Source organism: Pelophylax lessonae (genome assembly GCF_965119305.1).
Source record: "Pelophylax lessonae genome assembly, chromosome: 5".
Lineage (NCBI taxonomy): Eukaryota > Metazoa > Chordata > Amphibia > Anura > Ranidae > Pelophylax > Pelophylax lessonae.
The window spans coordinates 485,374,853-485,396,081 of record NC_138772.1 but is presented as its reverse complement, the minus strand read 5'-3'; the positions used below and the strand labels follow the sequence as shown (position 1 = coordinate 485,396,081).

At 39.8% G+C, this 21,229-nt stretch overlaps 1 protein-coding gene across 2 annotated transcripts in view; it reads left to right on the top strand.

Moving 5' to 3' along the window:
* Window positions 1–13,021, top strand: part of RGS22 (regulator of G protein signaling 22) — a 150,500-nt gene extending 137,479 nt beyond the window's left edge. For both annotated transcript variants that reach the window (XM_082257561.1, XM_082257562.1), the window contains 6 exons: window positions 230–391; window positions 4,918–5,097; window positions 5,667–5,825; window positions 8,211–8,327; window positions 10,150–10,255; window positions 12,840–13,021. In XM_082257561.1, the coding sequence (XP_082113687.1) occupies window positions 230–391; window positions 4,918–5,097; window positions 5,667–5,825; window positions 8,211–8,327; window positions 10,150–10,255; window positions 12,840–12,949 (834 nt within the window). In that variant the 3' untranslated portion in view covers window positions 12,950–13,021. The remainder of the gene's footprint in view (window positions 1–229; window positions 392–4,917; window positions 5,098–5,666; window positions 5,826–8,210; window positions 8,328–10,149; window positions 10,256–12,839) is intronic.
* Window positions 13,022–21,229: the final 8,208 nt, after the last annotated feature.

Here is a 21,229-nt window from a genome sequence, read left to right as displayed (position 1 = left end):
TCAGTAGCAGAGGAACATGGTAAACCATGTATTTTGGCTTGCAGGGGCACCAGTGGGTGTTTCTGATAGGTCAATGTCCTACATTCAGTAAGTGGATGCTGGCAGTGTAGATAGATGAGTCATGTGGTCATTTATATACTACATGTTAGATATTGCAAAGATTGTGATAGTGATACACAACAGAGCAAAGTCTGGTAAACACTGTGTTCAAATTTTTTTTTCCTTACAGCATCTAGACACTAAATGGGTCTCTTCCTCCAAAGAAATTATCGCTTTCCGCAAAGCTTTACTGAACCCCATCACTGCAAGCCAGTTCCAGCGTTTCATATCTCTCAAGGGAGATTACTTTGAAAATGGACTGCTGTTTTGGCAAGAAGTGCAAAAGTATAAGGTATGTCTGTTAATTGTAAAGTGAGTAAAAAATGTATCATTTCTAAAGACTTGACTTCATCATTTTATATCTTAAAACAATCTTATGTGTATTTTTATCTGCATAAAAATCAATGTGTAAAAACCAGAAGTACTTAGATATGTTAGCCAGTCCCCAGTACATTATTATTATTATTATTATTATACAGGATTTATATTGCGACAACAGTTTGCGCAGTGCTTTACAATATAAAGGGAGACAATACAATAAAATACAAGGGGGGTAAAGGTCGTAAGAACTTATAATCTAAAAGGGTGGGGCAAGTAGTACAAAAAGGTAATAATCACTGTAAGGGATAAGGCGATGGAAGAATTAAAAGTTCAGTTGTTAGGTGGAGGTGGGATAGGCTTCCCTGTAGAGATGGGTTTTTAGGGATCGCCCAAAGGTGGCCAGGGTACTGGACAGATTGAGATAGAGAGTTCCAGAGGGTGGGAGAGACTCTGGAGAAGTCTTGGTGATGAGCATGGGAGGAAGAGACAAGAGAGCTAGAGGTCTTGGGAGGAGTGGAGAAGACCTTTTAGGTGATATTTTGAGTCAAGATTGGTGATGTAGCTCCAGGCAGGATTTGTGAATGGCTTAGTATGTTGTTGTTAGTATTGATACTCAGGTTGTGCACCAGTAAAGATACATGCTGAACTGTGTCTCAGTATGCTAACATGACATGATAGGACATGTGCACAAGTATAACTGTCCTCAGACACAGGGGGTGTCAGAAAAATAAGACCACTCAATGGGTGTTTACACTGAGATCATCCATATTCAGAAGACCAAAGGTGCCAAGATAACACAATTTTTCTCTGATCTTGCTGTAATCTTTTAGATTGGGCAACAACTGTTTTATTGACACCAGTACCTTGCGGCCTCTGCAAGAGCCTTGTGTAAATATGGGATTCAAACTTAGAAGTTAGTCAAATGTTGTATGCTTTCAGATTTGTGAGACACTTTAGCTCATATTTAGGTTGCTTTCGTTTGACTTTCAGTTTCCAAAGAAAATGCTTCAAGCTGTTTCTGAGTTGCTTTTGAATTTACAATACCTTCTGTTGTGAGGTTAAGAAGCACAAATGCAAATAAAGGCCCTTAGGCATATTACTCAAACCACCGCTTGCTTACTTATGACTGTTTTTTTTTTTTTTTTTTTAATCCCATTTTACAGCCACAGTATTAAACGTTAGTTGTCAATTTTAATTACTTAGCAACAAGAAATGAACTACTGGTTAACTATGTCCTTATTTGCAACCCTAACCACAATTTTACTGTGCTGCAAATGAGAGATTTGCCACATTCCAAAGATCCTGAATCAATAGGTTCAATATTTGTTACAAGTTCTAGAAATATTTTTATATATCTGTTACCTTTTTCTAAGCAAAATTGTTGACTGCACGTTCCTTCCAAGGCTAGGTTTGAAGTTACTGTAAATCATATAACTTGCCCAAAACTTCCTTAGTAGGTATTGATCACTTTATTACTGATATGGAGGGGAATGTTTTACTGCTTTTGTTATCTCTGGTTAACATTTGTAATACAAAGAAAATATAATTTTAGAAGTGGAATCTCTGTAAATTGAAAAGTATCTAATGCTTGCTTTTAGTGCAGACAAACCCTGGTCTGTAAAGCTATTTTATAAAACATTTTATTTACAAGGTGGAGGGTCTCATTTGCAGAGTTTAACAGGCACCTCCCCAAAAGTAAACACGTTTCATAATGGGAAAGTCCCATCAGACCATAATTGAGGAAAGTGGGAAAGGTGGACAATTTTATTCATACATTAAAATCCACTAAAACATTTATTTACAACACATCAGCTACCCTCTAATTGAATAAGAGAGGTTATATAGTTAAACCCATTTCACTTGGCATTAAGCGTCCTCAGGATCCAAATTCTTGTCTACAATGCGTCACGTGGTAGCTGACAAAACATAAAAGGTTACAACACCAATAGCATAAATAACCATTAATCCAAAAATTACACACATATATAAATCGAATTATCAACCAAAACAAAATCACAAAGGGAGAGGGAAAGCCAAAAAAAAGATGGAGAAAATGAAAGGAAAAAAATGTATATATATGACATACCACGTCGACCCTCTAGTGCAGTGGTTCTTAACCTTGTTGGAGGTACTGAACCCCACCAGCTTCATATGCGCATTCACCGAACCCTTCTCAATTGGAAAAATAAAATATGATTTTATGAGTCTAGTCTCGGGAGGGGCACTGCGAGAAAATAAGGTGTTGTTTTCAGAACTGAATTAAACGTATCATACAAAGTAAAATGTACAGAGGTCAGTAGGCTGTAGGGCAGCGTACAGAGGTCAGTAGGCTGTAGGGCAGTGTACAGAGGTCAGTAGGCTGTAGGGCATTGTACAGAGGTCAGTAGGCTGTAGGGCATCGTACAGAGGTCAGTAGGCTGTAGGGCAGCGTACAGAGGTCAGTAGGCTGTAGGGCAGTGTGCAGTAGGGAGTAGTTTGTAGGGCAGTGTGCAGTGGTCAGTAGTTTGTAGGGTAGTGTACAGTGCTCAGTAGTTTGTAGGGCAGTGTAACGGGGTCAGTAGCATGTAGGGCAGTGTATAGGGGTCAGTAGTTTTTAGGGCGGTGTAGAAAGGTCAGTAGGATGTAGGGCAGCGTACAGAGGCCAGTAGTATGTAGGGCAGTATATACGGGTCAGTTGATTGTAGGGAAGGATAGAGTGGTCAGTAGGCTGTAGGATGGTGTACAGAGAATAGGGCAGAGGACAGGAGTTGACAGGACAGAGGATAGGACAGTGTACAGGGATCAGTAAAGCCACACACCAGGGGGCTGGGAGGGCACACACCAGGGGAGAGTCAGGAGGGCACACAATCAGTAATATTTTCTCAGGGGGAGCAATTGCCCTGTTGCCCCCCCCCGCCGAACCCCTGAGACTGACTCACCGAACCCCTGGGGTTCGATTGAACCCAGGTTAAGAACCACTGCTCTAGTGTAAGCTGGAGTCAACACTAAGAGGGGAACCAAAGACAGGATTAAAAATAAATGAGGCTTACTCCAAGCCTACCTTCATTATTTGAGCTCAAACTACATAGTAATCTCCAACCAAGAATGGGAGCAGCTGTATAAATAGATATGTAGAAGCCATCATCCCGGACATTAGTCCAAGAGGCACAGTAGTCCTTGTATGAAAAAATTGTATGTATGTATACAACACTCGCACTAAGGGTAATATTAATAAGTTAGTGCTAAAAAGCAGCATACCAAAACATCAATTTAAGTAAAGGAATGTCTTACATACCTGTGCAGAATTGTCTACTTAAAAAAGCACCCCAGATAGTAAAATCGACAAGATAGACTACCAAATAACAGAGTAAACATGCCAGATGTATTTAGTTTGCCTAGGACACAGTTTCCTTATGCCCCATACACACGTGCAGATTATCTGCAGACTTTTGTCTGCAGACTTACCTTTTCTATGTAGTGCAAGGGCCTGCCGGATTGCATACAAATTGAAAATGTTTAGGTTTGACCTCATATTATATGGTTTTGGTAAGTCTGCAGACAAAAGTCTGCAGATAATCTGCACGTGTGTATGGGGCATAACACACACACTCTCAAGAGTACATATGGGTGGAATAAACTGCAAAAATAAGAAAAAACATAAACAACAGGGATACCCATGTCAGCCATATTGATACACACCCGAATGGTAAAATATCCACAGAGTAAAAACACCCAGACCAAGGATCACATATTGAACCCGAAAAAAAGAGAGCATAAGCTCCATAAATTACTGTGGTGAAACATACCAAAACCGGTGGCTAACTTTACTTTCTGGCATACTATAGGTTCGACATGATATGTTATATAAATATATTATTTAATTTGATTTATATATGTATGTCATTTTCGAATTGATGATTGTCTATATTATTGGTGTTGTAACCGTATATGTTTTTGCCAGCTACCTTGTAACACTTTGGAGACAAGAATTTGGACCCTGAGGAAGTCTAATGCCATGTGAAACACGTCAATCTACTTGTCTTCCTGTATATCATGAATTACTTACATTACCTCCCTTATTCAATTAGAGGGTAGTTAATATGTTGTGAAGGAATGTTTTAGTGGATTTTAATGTACCAATAAATTTGTATTGCTTTTTTTTTTCTTTTGTTGTTTCAACAATAGTTATTGTGGCACATAAAAATCCCATTGTCCCACTTTCCTCAATTATGGTTGTTTGGGACTTTCCCATTATGCAATGTATTTATTAAAACAGACCTACAAAAGTTTTGATGTCTACTCTGTCATTGTGTCCCTCACTGCCATCCAAGGCTGCTTTGGCTCTGTCGCTTTTATACAAAAAAAAAATCAAAACGAAGAGTGTGAATCTTGAAACTAGAATACTAATATATTTACTTTTTACCTTCACTTTCTAGATTCATTACTAGGTTTAAAAAAATAACTTTATGATCTTAAAGTATGGCTCTAGATCATCAATGGCTGGTCCCTGTCTTTCAGGAACTTTGTCATTCCCATTGTGATGATGCTACCATCCAAAACAAGATCACAGCTATCATCAACTGTTTTATCAATTCATCCATCCCTCCAGCACTGCAGATAGACATTCCTCCAGAGCAAGCGGAAAAGATTTTAGAACGGCGTAGGGATTTGGGGCCTTATGTCTTTCGAGAAGCACAGGTCAGTTAAGAAAAAGTGACTTACTAATTCTTGTTTGATAAATTCTGACTTTAAAATGTATCTAAACCCTAATAATAAATGTCTATTATTTGCTCCTTTTTGGTCTGTTAAATATACAATTCAGAGCGTTTTGTTATATCCATTTGATAATTGCGAAAAATACCTGTTTATCTTTCCACAAAGCCAGTGTTGTCCCACATCCTGTGCACGCTGCAGTGTTACCTAAAACACTCTTACCAGTACTGCCCAGTTCCACTTTGTAAGGGAATAGGGGAAAATTATTTACGGTCGTCTATCTTCTGCTGTCCTTGTTGAAATACAAAAATATGTCCATATGTCCTATCCTCTGCTGTCCTTGTTGGAATACAGGAATATATTCAGATGAGGATAGAGAAGATATGGCTTCATTTGTTCCTGTCAACATCGGAATACCTATATGAGTGTGTAAGCTCTGCCAATGAAGTCTATTGCATTTGACACTTCTACTCAATAAAATCATAGCTACAGTGTATAGCAACTAAGGCCTGCTGGACCTAGATATTTAGCTCCGTGTGCATTTTTACACCTAGATGACAATCTTTAGCATCATGTTCAAGTTTTGGCCTGATTTCTGTGAATTCCGGAACCAACTGACTGAGGAGAAGATTTTACCTCTGCTGGAGAGAAAGAAGGCAAAGAAAGTACAACAAATGAAACAAAAGATGAGAGAAGAAGAGATGCTCGCCAAGGTAAGAGGACTGATAAAACTTTCCTGTGAGCCTAAAATGTAATGGAAGAATTTAGCTCTTTCATGACCAGAGGTTCCAAATATTCAGGTCAATTAAAAGAAAAAAGTAGCAGTGTTAGCAGGCGTTGGTTATCTTGACAACAAATCTTTGACTAATTTGCATACCTAAATATATTTTATAATTTTTTTTTTTTTTTTTTATATTTTATAATTTATTTTTAAGAACATTTAAGCTTTTATTTTGTACACTGTTTTAAGAAAACCCCTGCTCAGTCATTTATATCTGACAATTACAGTATTAAAGAGACGCACACTGTCACCTTCCAGCTCCAGTGACATCTACAGGCTTATTTTGTAAATTAAGCCTCCAGCCTGTATGTGATCACTATGTCCTAACTGACATTAGGGAAATTGCTAGGACTGTGAAACACTTGGGACACCCTGAGGCACAATGAGGAAAGTAACTCAAATATACATAAATCTCAAGCCAAAGATCCACAGCAGAAGCAGTGGTTAGGACTATGTAAGTTCACAGCACATCTTGCAAAGAGCAGCAATTAGAAGCAGGGATGAGCTTCTGATTTGGTCTAAACACAGGTTCATACCAAACCTTGCTTGTTTGAGTGTTTGTCAAGACGCTGGACTTTTAGCCTATTCATCAGGAGCTGAACATCATATATATTCAGTGGCGGTTCTACATTAAATTGCTCCCCGGGCAAGACTCCCTCCCGGCACCCCCCACCAAAAAAAAAAATAACATGACAACATAACAATAAATGCAGAGTGCCACAGCATTGCCCCCAATAAATGCAGAGTGTCACAGCATTGCCCCCAATAAATGCAGAGTGCCACAACATTGCTCCCAATAAATTCAGAGTGCCACAGCATTGCCCCCAAAAAATGCAGAGTGCCACAGCATTGCCCCCAATAAATGCAGAGTGCCACAGCAATGCCCCCAATAAATGCAGAGTGCCACAGCATTGCCCCCTTTCAATGTAGAGATGCCAGCGTTGCCCCCGCAAGACCCGTCCGTGCACTTACCTCACTTCTCTTCAGTTCAGTCCCCGGATTCCCCGCGTCTCCTCAGTCCTCCCGCGGCGCCTCCTCCTCGGTCAATGGCGTGGGGTTTGCCTTTCGGCCAATCAAGAAGCGGGAGGACCCGCTCCCTGATTGGCCAGGAGGAGGATCAGTGTGACAATAGCGAATTTTCTTTCGCTATTGTCACACAATGGGCGGGCTCGGGGGGGGGAGCAATGCTCTGCGCCTCGGCTCGACTGCCACAGTGAAATTATTCAAAGTTCCTCGGGCGGCCCAGTACCATTTGATCCACGGACCGGTACCGGTCCGCGGCCCGGGGGTTGGGGAACACTGTCATGCCGCCCCCCACGTGTCATGAAAAAATGCCGCCCCAGGCGGCTGCCCCGTTCGCCCATGCCTAAAACCGCCACTGTATATATTAGCAGATTTTTCTCTATAAATGACAGCTTTCTTCTTCCACTGTCAGGAGTTGTTAAGGAAGCAGTGGGTAATAGCACCCATTTCACCAAACTGGCCCAGAGGGACCTGGTACACAGACACCTTCAACCTCCTAGTAGATTACCCCCGGTGCCCTCCATATAGGCCATACCTGCTGTCCCAATGCTCCCCTGTACCATCCTGCTTCTCAGTTATTGGCTTTAATTGTATGGCCTTTGAAGCCTAGGTTTTGAAGGACAAGGGTATTTCTGACTCATTTATTATCCCATTACTTAAGAACAGAAAAGCATTTTAAAGAAAAATGTACTACCATACCTGTAAATCCTTTTTTTTTTTTGTCTTACTTTTATGTTATCAGGACTTAGGATTTAAGGGGCAGGTTTTGGCATTGTCCATCCTATTCCAAAAGCCCTTGACTTCTTTCTCTCTTGTAAAAACCTTTATTCAAAGTGTCTAGCTGATCAGACCCTCATTACTGCATCATGAGCTTCCTTGGTATCTCAATCTGCCCTGCAGAAACCACTATTTGAACCACTGGAAAACTTGCCTTGGGTGATCTCTACTGCAAAGTGTCCCTATTGGTGGCTATCACATCAGTCAGATGGTTCTGTTCAAAATCTTTGCCAGTGTCCAATCACCTGAAGGTAGCAGCCTAAAACCCAGGGTCTATGAATATGCAGCCTGTGTCCTGTAATGTACTCCATGATCTGAAGAATCAGACACTTCACTCTTCACATTTCTTGAACATTTGTGAAAAATCTGTTCATTGTTTATCCACTCTATCCCTGCAGTGACGAGGGTCAAAATAATCTCGACTTTAGATGACATTTAGATGAATTTGGTAAATTGAGGACAAGTGTTCTGCATCATCATTCTTCTCTGACCACAGAATTTCTCCGTATATTTACAGCAGGTACAAGAAGAAACAAAAAGGAAGGAAACTCTCTCCGACATTTATAATGATAATGAAAGTTCTTATAGCGAGAAACTCTTTACTGGTCGTGAAGGTTATGGACGAAGCCGAAATGTAAGTTTTGCGAATTTGTAACACTCAATTCTGGTTGAGCTTGCGCAAAAGTTGATTATGGTTTGACCTGCAGCTTTAGCGAATGAGGTAAATGATTGACAACTCTATACAGATCCATGTGCTTTCACCTTCTTAAATCAATTCTACCTACTAGGCAAAATAAAATTCAAATTTGGGAATAATTGTCGGTGGGATGTCGATGTTGGTGGGACTCAAGTGCTTAAAATGGGACTTTAAAAATAAACTTAATCAGTCAATAAGAACTATATTGCTGCATGGCCAGCCAAGATGGTCAACTCACCTTGTTTGCCCTGTGGTGTAACCCCATGCACCTGTGTACAAACAGTAGGGACTGTTATATTATTGCATATAAACCATTATTAATGGAATAGTAATCAGAACTGGAGCTCTGCCCTAAACCAACTGATTGTAGGAAAAGGATGCAGAAAAAAGTTTTGTTCACACAGCCAAAACTGATTCATTAGTTTTAAATAGAGTGGGGAAAAATAGATCCTCTGTTAGGTTTATACTGCTATCGAGGGCTCCACTAGAGAGATTTCCTCTCAATTACTGTCACAATGATCGTAGTGGTTTTTTAAGACAGGAAGAAAAGGGAAAGTTTGCAACTTAGGAAATAGCAATGCTTTTAAGGCCTCATTCACACTGGATGTTATAAAAAGGCCAGTAGCATTAGCTGTAGAAAGATGTAGCTTTAGAATGAATTTCGCAGCGTTTTTTAGTGTTTTTCAGCATTTTGTTAGCAAAACTATACTCCTACAAAAGCTTATGGCTAAAAAATGATCATAAATGCCAAAAATATCTGCTTTTTCAGTTTTTTTTTAACCTTTTAGCAGAGTTAGAGCATTTTTAGAGCTGAAAAACATCTCTAGTTCTGGGATATTTTTCAGACAAAAATTGCTGATAAAAGCCTATGTGTGCATGGACACATAGAATAACATGCTGGGGAGTTTACTGGCTGCAGAAAAAAAATGCCTGAAGCTAAAAAAAAAAAAAGAGCATCTGTAAAAATGCCCTGTGTGCATGAGGCCCTATAGTAGAGTAGGGGAAGGCTAGAGAAGTCTCACAAAATTTGTGTTTCTCTCTGTGTCCCTTTAGCAGATTTCCCTCACTTACTCTTTAATAAAACCTTTGTCTCCCTGGCAGTATGTGAAGGGAAATCTTTCTAGCAGAGCTCTGGATGGCAACAAAAGCCCAACAAGGGTTCTAATCTGTACCCACTCTGTCAAAAAATGTTTTGGCTGATCTGATCTGCAAGGTCTGTGCCCCCATCAGCCATTGTTCCTTTGAACCACTGTCTGACTCTCGTCCAGCAGAGCCTCAGCTTAGTGGCCATGTCCATGTTTATTACTTTGAGCAGGGATGTATTAGGTGATGGATTCTTGTGTAATGTTGTTATTATACTCACATTCACTAGAAAGTTTTTGCAGCTGTGTTACCCACGCATTTCATTGTCAAGCAAAAAGTAACTAGATGCCATCTAAAGATCCCATTTTGTACAACAGAGTGTAGCCTATTCGTTTTTTTAGATATTTTAACAATAAAGTGCTGAAAATTATTATTTTGAAACTCTAGTTTCACTTTTCTTTGGATATTGTAAAACATTTCTAATCTCCTAAATCCTCATGGGTTCTTTATGTATTCAGTGGGAGAACTGCAAACTCAGCCATCTGTTCTTCTTTGACTGTCTAAAGGTTATCCCAATAGACAGAGTATTATAAGTGTATATAGCTGAGCAAAATTATTTTCCATCTAATAATACAATTTCACAGCTGATGTCATAGTGCAACGTACAATTTTGTAGGTATCCTGGAGCTATTCAAAGTACTTGGAGGCACTGGAACAGGAAAGGATGTTGCTTAAAATACAAGAAGACCTGGAGAAGAAAACTGGATCAAGTGTAATATCAGGTAACATGATCACTTTAGATGTGTGGATTTTGCAATGTAGTTTTAATAGTTTCAATTATTAAAGTTCTGGTCGCCAGTCCTCAGGAGGGATGTGTTGGAGCCGGGGAGAGTCCAGAGAAGGGCAACTAAACTAATTAGGGGATTGGAGGACCTTAATTATGAAGAGCGTCTGCAGTCGCTTGATTTATTCTCCCTGGAGAAGAGACGCATGAGAGGGGACATGATAGCAATTTATAAATACCTCAATGGTGATCTCGGCATAGAAAAAAAGCTATTCAGTCGCAAGGATTGCATGAGGACTCGAGGGCATACAATGCGATTAGAGGAGAAGCGTTTTAACCTCAGGCAAAGTGGGGGGTTCTTTACTGTTAGGGCTACAAGATTGTGGAATTCTCTACCACAAGAAGTGGTTTCTGCGGGAAGTATGGTGGCTTTCAAAAGACTCTTAGGCTCCATGTACACGGGACGTTGTTAAAAGTCCCTTTGAATGCTGTAATTTTTAGGACGTTTGAAACGTCCGTTCGGTCGCGTTTGTACCCGCGTTTAGCGGGCGTTTAGCGGGCGTTTGCGGGCGTTTGCGTTTAGAACCGTTCCTAGAGGTCAAAAAAATTATTCCCCTTTAAAATGGAAAAACGCGAACGCTAAACGCGGGTCATCGCGTTCGGACGCGTTTGTGCGTTTGAAACGCCGGGAAACACACGTTCGAACGCAAATAATTGCGTTCTAAAAACAGTCCCTGAACGCAACTGCCTGCAAATGACTGTAAACGACCTGGTGTACATGGACAGATAAGATAAAATGTAGATGGGTTCAGGGGCTTCTGAAAAAAACGCCCAACTGCTCCTAAACGGCCATTTCCAGCGTCCCGTGTACATAGAGCCTTAGACGTACATCTCAAGGATCAGAACATTCAGGGGTATGTGAGATGATTACGGCAACGCACACCTACACAGGTTGAACTGGATGAACTATTGTCTTTATTCAACCTCACCTACTATGTAACTATGTAAAGTCTATGTAAATTCAAAAACAAAAATGTAATATATTGCAAATGACCAGTGCTTAAATGTGGCTTTTGCATACATTTTAGGATATTTTTTCCATCATTTTCACCTAGTGATCCTGCCTGTAACACACTTCCTGTCTTAGGGAGGCAACCCCCTACTCACCATACTTCATCTATGGAGAATCATCATTACCACCCTAGAACAGACCTACAGAACTCTTTTATTTATAACTTGGGGGAGGGGATGTTTTATTGTCCCTAATAATAGCTGAGAACAACACTAAAGGTGCTTTTCCACTGCATGGTACGGATCGGTTTGGCTCGGTTTGGCGCTTTTCCACTGCATGGTACTGCATGGTACGGGTTAGAACGGTTTGGTACAGCGGCGCTTTTCCACTACATGGTACGGCGTCGGTACGGCTCACTTAAACAGTACCACCTCGGTTGGGGTTCCAAGCAGGCCGTACCGATACCATATGCCACAATCCTTTGCATGCAGCATTGATTGTTTGTCACTACTAGCCACTGATTGATCAGAGAATCATTGTAATCCCACCCACTTAGTACTAAGTACTACAACAGTGGAAAAGTAAACCGAGCCGGGTAGAGCTTATACAGTGCTGAAAGATGCCGACTTGTACCACGCAGTGGAAAAGCAAACTGAGCCGAGCTGGGCCAAGCAGTGCCGAGTGGAGCCGAACCGGTACTTGCAGTGGAAAAGTGCCATAACTAATAGCACCCAGCACAGGCATAGAGCCCATGAAGTTATCGAATCACAAAATTTCTGGCAGGAACAATAGGTATTCTTTGCACTTATAGAGCAGGTATATTCAAAATGTTCAAATGTAAATTTACCAGGTCAAAATAACAAAAAGAGAAGTTCATAGTTAGAGTTAACATACTGTACACTTGGATAGCTTATATCTGTGATATTGGCATGTTCACATTAGTGTCTTTAATTTAATGTGGCTTATCACTTTATGATGGATCCAATAGCTCATAGCTCCTAACAGGATAACTAGGTATATTCTAGTCTGAGCCTAGTTTAATATGTAATGTCCAGGTGATTGAGTACTTATGAAGAACACCTTTTTTAATTTTGCAAGACCAGAAGGTGTCTCATAACCCGATAAAATGAAAAGAAATGTACTGTCATCCTGAGCTTCAACTCACTATAGACTAGGTTTCCAGTGTTCCATGTTTGTGACCCCCACCTATGGAGTGGCTCCAATAATTGGGTTCCAAGTCAAAAATTCCTTTAGAAATACCTAGCCCATGCTTCAGGAACCTCCAGAGTTTCATTTTCAAAGCAGCTTCAGAAACCCCAGCTTTATAGTATCCTTTGAAATGTTAGCTTCATAGCAGATTCAGAAACTCCAGCAGTTTGTCTGGAGTTCAGGTTCACGTTTGTTTTAAAACAGTTAGACTCCATGATGGGGTAAATATGATTACTGGAGTTACAAAGACCCATGAAACCTGGTGGGTGATTTAGCCCACACATCTACCAAAAACCGGAGTATCAATTTTAGCTGGACAAGACTGTCAGATTATTTCCTAATTGTTTATCTCTTTGTTTAGATAATTCATCAGTCTACAGCATAAAAAGTGAAGATTCTAAAAGATCGGACAAGACTTTTAACTCATCACATGGACAAACACGAAGGGTTCCCTCAGCTGCACGACATTAATAGAGACTACCGGGGTCTGGACATTGTTCTGCTGCTGTTGTAACACATGAACCATCATCAATTTATTCCAGAAAATATCTTATTTATGTCAGAAAAAAGGTTTAAAGCATTAAAATTAGCATAAATCTTGAGTTGTTTTAGTTAAAATAAGCTTTATGATGGAACACCACACATTACTTAATTATTATTTTTATAGTTGGAGGTTTAAATTATTTCTTCTTTTTATATATATTATAGTATCAGTGTGTTGAAAGTATAAAAGTGAGCCAGTAGTAATGAAGCTGGGCCCTTCATGGTTAAATATTTAGCACAGTTATCCTTTTCTGCTTCCCTCTCCAAGCACAACCATAAAAGTTCCTGTTTACCTTCATTGGGAAGCACACACTTTGTCATACCAGGCTGGACAGTTGACATCTTAAAGAGGCAGGGTTGTGTTGGGGATGGACAGGGAGGCATAGACAATACACAATGATTAAGCATGTATGCACAATACAACTGTCAAACTGTGCTTCTTCTAATCAATTTTCACATAGAAATATGCCCTTATATCCTAAAAATTTGCAACTTGCATGGACCAGGCCGTGTCCATGGGTCCCAAAAGATGAAGGAGAAGAGACATTTGTTAGCTTGGAAGTTTTTGGATGATTGACTATTGTTTATCTGATTTAGATGGGGGCACAGCACACAAACATGCAATCAAGGAGGATACTAGGAAAGGTATTCAATTGTCTCTTTAAAGAAAAGATCTGTTTGTGGTTGGATTATTAGCAAATTACTAATTGCCATTTATTGTCTCCAGGTACATTTCAATTTCTTTTTTTTCAATTCTCCACACTTTTGTATATATTTTACTGTTCAATAAAGCTTTGTGATATATATTTCTGTACATTATTGAACCTAATCACAGATTCCAGGAAAATATGGATACAATTTTATAGCTTTGATTATAAAAGTAACCATTAGCATGGAAAGGTGGTAAAATAAGCAGACACAATCTGCTTTGTGATTTAAGTCAGTACATGTTTATGTGAATGGAGCTGGTAGCAGTGAGTGCATACGGACACTGTCTGATCTACCTGTCTTTTAATTTGTATGGACAGTTTTAAGCAAACCTTTAAATACTTGTCTACTATACTATATAAGCGCAAAGTCTACTTTGCTGAAAGTCATCCCACCCTCCAAATGAAAAACACTTGGCAAAAACCGCAAAAACATTTATTAATAAAAAGTAATAAACCAAAAAATTACACTTACAATAGTTGATGTTCAGCCCAGTTCTGATAATGTGTTCAATCATGTATGGGAACCATGCGCTGCTAGCACTTCTTGCTTCCATACAGCATGAACTCCACCAGTGAGGAATGTGCAGGACAGCTCCTTACAAAGTCATAGAAGATGAAACGCGTTGGGAATTTACTTATACATGAGGAAGATTTTTAGACTTCGTGGGAGTATCAGAAACCTGGTTTGACAGCTCACAGGACTTGCTTGTGACTATCCAGGGATACTCCCTGTATAGAAGGGACAGTGTAGGTGGAAGAGAAGGAGGAGTGTGCATGTATGTCAAGTGTGAGTTGCCAGGTTTTGACAGGTACCTGCACCTACTTCCGCCCATATTGCCTTGGTGATCTAAGCGGAAGTCTTCCCCCTCCTGCCCTCAGCCTCTTGGGACACGTCACAAGTCCCAGGAGACTGTGGGACCATTACCAAGTTGAAGTGCGGCTCAGGCATGCGGAGTGAGGAGCCAGCTGTGAAGCCCCAAGAAGTCACAGTCAGCTTCCCACAGTTAGCGTGGTGGCACTGGGGACCCGAAGACCGGCAAAATACTGGCCTGGGTGAGGACAGTTTTGGGTCCCTGAACAGGGAAGTGTCCTTTTATTAACAATAGGTAGCTACAGTATTTGTACCTGCTTGCTTTTAAACTTTTTCGGGGGGAGGGGGGGTACTGAAGAACCTCTTTTATGTGAATAAATCACCAAAGAACTTAGCCAGGTATTGCTAGATCGTTAGTCTTAATCCTTAAAGTGGAGCTCTACCCAAAAGGAGAAGTTCTGCTTTAAGCACCCCCCCCTCCCTTGCCATATTTGGCATGTATTTTTTTTGGGGGGGGGGGGAGCGGGTACCTAGTTTTGACAAGTACCCGCTCCCACTTCTGCTTGGATCGGCTAGGTAATGCGAGTGGAAGTTCTCCTTTCCCCCTTCCTCAATGCAGTCTTCTGGGACACATCACAGGTCCCAAAAGACTGCCCGATCATTCAGGAGGCGCAGCGGAACTCGCATTCGGCTGTGAAGCCGCAAGCTGTCACAGCCGGGAACCCACAGTTGAAATGCTGGCGCCGGGGAGAGGAGAGGGAGAGAAGAGATGGTTCAGGCGTTCACAGCTAGATCCTGGGACAGGTGAGTGTTTATTTATTAAAAATCAGCAGCTACATTGAAAAAACACAAAAATTACTGGAGCTCTGCTTTAACCTCCCTGGCGGTATGATTCTGTCAGGAATTCTGTTCCAAAAGCGGTACAATTCTTTTCATGGAAATTTGGCGTTATGTATTATAGGCCTACAATTCTTAGTAATTACTGACTTAAACCTGACCAAAACAAGACTCTAGTAGACATCCCAGATGTGATAAATTTGAAACACAAACAAGTGAATTATAATCGAATCAATAATATTATTTTATTATTTAATATATAATATATATAATAAAATTATATTATTGATTAGATTATAATTCATGCGTTATATATTATATATATATATATGTGTGTATATATATATATATATATATATATATATATATATATATATATGTGTGTATATATATATATATATATATATATATATATATATGTGTGTGTGTATATATATATATATATATATATATATATATATAACGCATGAATTATAATCGAATCAATAATATAATTTTATATATATATATATGTCTGTGTGTATATAGGTATATATATATATATACATATATACATATGCATATATATACATATGCATATATATATATATATGCATATATATATATATATATATATATATATATATGCATATATATATATATATATATATATATATATATATATATATATATATATGCATATATATATATATATGCATATATATATATGCATATATATATAATATAAAATGTGTTATGTGTTTTGTGCAACGTTTTTTTTTTTTTTTTGACTTTCCCTCCCTAGTTCCGCTCCCATGCAGCATTGCTGCTGCAGGGAACGGAACTAGGAAGTCCTCCTACCGACAGACGAGCGGCGGAGATCTCACTGGCGGTCACAGCAATGAGAGCTCATCGCTGGATCGCCAGGATAAGGTAAGAGAAGCTCCGCTGCGCTGTCTGCACGCTCTGCCCATTGACCCCGAGCGTGACTCGGGGATACCGCTAATAGCAGAAAATTCCTACCCCGAGTCACGCTCGGGGATACCGCTAAGGCGGTTAAAAACAGCTTACTGACCAGAATTGTACCAACTGATTGGTGAAAAGCTAATGTGATACCAATATTCAAAAAAGGGCCAAGATTTTAGATTTATACCTGGGAACTACAGACCAGTCAGCTTAACATCAATAGTATGTAAACTATCGGAGGGGATAATAGGAGACTTTATCCAAGAATTTTCAGATGAAAAAAATATCATTAATAATAACCAGCATGGATTTATGAAGAATCATTCTTGCCAGACCAACCTTTTAACATTCTATGGGGGGGGGGGGGGGAAGCTGTAATTTGCATAGAGAAAGGCTTGTGGCTGTAATGCACCTGAACTTTACCAAAGCATTTGGTTGCAGGAGCCCCTCTAAAGGATGGTTATAAATAGATGAGCATCTTAACAAATGCAATATACAGGGATATGGAAAATGGTAGAAACAAAATACATACACCCACACCGGCTTAACTGGATGGACTGGTGTCTTTATTCAACCTTACCAGCTATGTACCTATACAGTCCCATGCCACTATCCTGAAATATTAAACCATTCCTACTGGCTCAGGTACATCTAGAGGGAGATCCTGATGACCAGAAGATAATGGGGGACTTTTAGTCCATTAGCTGCCGGCCCTCTATAACTGGCCATACCTTGACCTTTCTTTCCCTTGCATTGTACTGCACTGTTTACCTGATTTACTAAAACACCGCACGTTGAACAAAATTATCATTGTCATCTAACAACTGATGACCCAATGGAAACTAACAGCCAACTTGGATGGGAGACATTTTGTGATCTTTGTGATTAATTACTCTTTTTATTCATGGAAAATGGAGATAATGTTCTCTCTTTAGATGTCTTCCACATGAGACATTTTGAGATCCAGATCTGAGGTCCTGGGAACACATCTTAACTGGTTCACAATTTCCAGAGCCTTATTACAGCTTGTTCCCACTGCAGCTCTTCTTTTGTCTCAATAGTAAAAGATTGCCTAATACAAAAATAAATAAATAAAAAATAGGATTGTCATCCACTGTTAATAATAGGATGTTCTTTTTGTTCTTTACTGACTACGTTGTGCTTAGAAATCAATCATACAAATGTGACATTCCAGGAATTGCGTGCGTGTGTGTGATCTCTGGCTAATGTAATTTCCTGAGGTTCACCTTTTTGTAGCTAGCAAAATGCATATGAAGGGGACAATATTAAATACCCTCTGTGTGGCCTTACATACTGTATGTAGGCAAGGCCACTCGAAGGATGAATGGTCTCACCTCACACAAATGCGCAGAGAGAGAGAGCAGGGTCTGAGACTGCTTTGAGGTGACACACCTCCATCCCTATTGTACATAAAAAAGAAAAGAAAAAAGCCCTGGGACTTTAAATGAGGTGGGCACCGTAGGCCAAGAATACTTTATTATATCATCCAATACATATAAGCAGGATCAGTCAATAAAAATGTACATAAAAGTATACATTTAGGTCCATGACAGTGGAAATTACATGATGGTATATAAACATATTGGGACTCAATGCATTTCGTGAGACTCAGCTCACTTCTTCAAGAGCAGATGCGTATATTTATGTCTATAAAGATAATACAACATAGTACAGTATCAGTATAAAAAGATGCAGTATAGTACCTAGTGGAATTTGTTCATAGAGGACCCAAAGGAGGATCGATACTCACATCGGCTGAGCCGGGATGAAGAACCAGTGTAACCCCCAGGTCCTGGCTGAAGGTGCCTGATCCGGGAGTTGAATGAGTGGAACCAAAAAACAACCTCCAAGGGGGAACATGTAGGGGATAGGTGTCCCATATAAAGTATGAGAAGATGTCCCTTGTACTCCGTAACAACTTGCTAGAACAAATGTATATGTATAATAGTTTAAGAAATGACCCCTGCGCTATCACTTAGTAACAGAGAAATCTCTTGTAGGAATCAGGTATGAAGGACAGGATCTGCTGCAGCTCTCAACTCAGCCTTTCAATTTAAAACCGAATCAATCAAAGTAGGTATATAATAATAAAGCCGCGCTTATCCTAACATAATTAATATCTAAAATCAATAAATGTAAGTGAATAAAGAATAATGTGCTTGATCAAATAATAAATGATTAATATATACAAAGTGCTCCTAGTGCCATCCAATGTGTAAAAATAAAATATATAATAGCATAATATATAATATGCTATTATATATTTTATTTTTACACATTGGATGGCACTAGGAGCACTTTGTATTTATTAATCATTTATTATTTGATCAAGCACATTATTCTTTATTCACTTACATTTATTGATTTGAGATATTAATTATGTTAGGATAAGCGCGGCTTTATTATTATATACCTACAAATGTATATGTATGTTATGTATGTAAGTATGTAAGTATGTAGAAAAGTCAAATCATCATGTATGAATGGTGATGGAGTAAGAGAGGTATCTATGAAATAGACATGTGGTATAGCAGAGTCAGGAGTGAGGGACAAAAGGGAAAAGAATGTGCAGTAGAACAATTTGGACCAAGGACCCAGGGAATGGGGGAAAAGAAAAAATGAACCAACAATGAAGTGTAGCAGAAAAGAATTGAAAAGAGTGACAAAAGTATATAAAAGAAATGTCAAGCCCAAAAGAAATGTAGGGATATACCAAGGTGAATAGATGTCTGCCATGCCTGGAAAAAGAAAGCACAAAACAACAGAAACTGGAGGATGAGAAGATTTTAGCATATTTCAAAGCAGCTGGACACAGTGGAGTTGATTTTCTAAAGGCAAATAGGCTGTTTATTTTTCAAGAAAATTTCCACCATTGTTGCTAACCATCAGTATTTTTACTGGCAGCTAGTAAAAAAAAGGGCACTTTTCTCCTGCCAGTAAATGGCAGTGACAGGAAAAGGTTGCCAGTAAAAAATATTGCTGTGATCCTCAAGATCATCCGAATGCCTGCTACAGTGTGTTCGGGTGACTCCAGGGGGATGGGTTTAGCAGAGGCGGTGCCAGAGTGTGTTGTGTGATGTCATGGTGCAAAGGAGACAAGCGGAGCGGCCAGAGCCTCATGTGCTGGACAGGAGCAAGGCAAGCCGGGAGCGAAACTGTCAGCCCTGTTTGGACTGGAGTGGACTGAATGGACCACCTGGTGTGGAGAGAGAATTTGCCACTGTGGTTCAGGAAGGAACTTGTGTCAGTGATCTGTGCTGCACACTACTGTCAGTGTCACTATGAGAGTCCATTTCATGTGTCCTAGCCGCACATTCTAATTGCTTTCCCTCCTGAGTCCTGTACCTGACCTACTTACTATATCGAAAATAAAATAGGAAATATGTTTTTTGACTTAATATCTACCTTAAATCACATTGCTAATTGCATATTGTACTTGTTTGAAACCTAAATACTGAAATTTGCACTTAAAACTGTAATTTTGTAACTTTTGGTAATGCCAGTAAAAGCTTGGATGTGCAAATACATTTTGGGTGTCCTGTCGGTAAATTTCATTCTGGTGGGTTGGCAACACTGATTTCCGCTTAGTTTAGTAAATGAGGTCAAGCTCTGCTGACTTCCATCATCCAATCATTTGCAAGCAAAAATATAATTTCCATGCATGTGATTCGGTATTCTTTGAAGAGTGAATTTTTCACCACATTTACTAAGCTAAGTTAAAAAATCCCTTGCAAAGTGAACAGTCTAGCATCCTTAAGTAAATTGACCCAGTGTGTCCTGGCTCAAATTTCAAATTATGGACAATCCCCCTTTAAATCAAAGAGAAGGGAATAGAGCAGCCTCTTTCAACAAGGGTTCCTCCAGAGGTTTTTAGGGGTTCCCCGAGCAATTGGGAATTTTTGCTTCTCAGAAAAGTAACCAATGACACCAGTGATCTTTTTGGATATCTGTAAGGGGGGATTTATACCAATAACCACAAAAATAAGGAGCATCTTTCCCAGTGACCATCACACTAATGAACTATGAACTATGACCTGTAAATAAAGTAATTGTTAGTAGGGGTTTCCTGAGCCTGGAAAGTAATTCCAAGGGTTTCTCTAAGTTAAAAAGTTTGAGAAACGCTGGAATCGAGTGATAAAGCTGTTGGAAAAAGAGGAATTTAGACACAAGTAAGAAATTAGACACCTTTAGCCTTATTCAATATAAAGTTGGATTGTTTGCTTAAGTGGAAGTCGGCCGACCACCCCCCCCCCCCCTCCAGGTGACACATTGAAGGGCTCTAAATGACTCTGTCCTTCTCTTGTATAAACTCTCATATATGAGTAGAGGTTGCCCTCAGAAATTTGACATAGTCTGGGGCCTCTGGACCGGCTCCCGGGTGGTGATGTGAGTGATCTAGCTGCATTTGGTCTGGATCTCTCCTCGTTGTCCTCTTCCCTCTCTGATCTGCTCTCCTGTTCCCCCCCTTCTTCCGACCCCCTCTGCTCCCTTACTTCTCTCCGCTCTTCTCCCTCCTCTCCCTGCTTCTTTCCGTCCTCTGCCCCTTCTCCTATGCCATTACCCCTGCCTCCTTGTTGGGAGACTTACCTACCTGAAAATTGTGCCTTTTATTACCGTAAACCCACCGATGTCTACAGTGACTGTTTGCTTGATTCTTCCCTTCTATGACTGCTAAAACGACACTCTATCGAGCCAAATCAAATGGGGGTTTCGCTCTCCCCCAATTGATATTATATTATTACGCAGTAGCACTAGCCAGAATAGCAGACCTCCTCTGTACAAATAATGTGAAACTTTGGGTACAAGTGGAACGGGACCTGAGTGGGGTAGATTTATCTAAATCCCCCTGGATACCACATAAATACAGGTTACTGCTGCCCACAG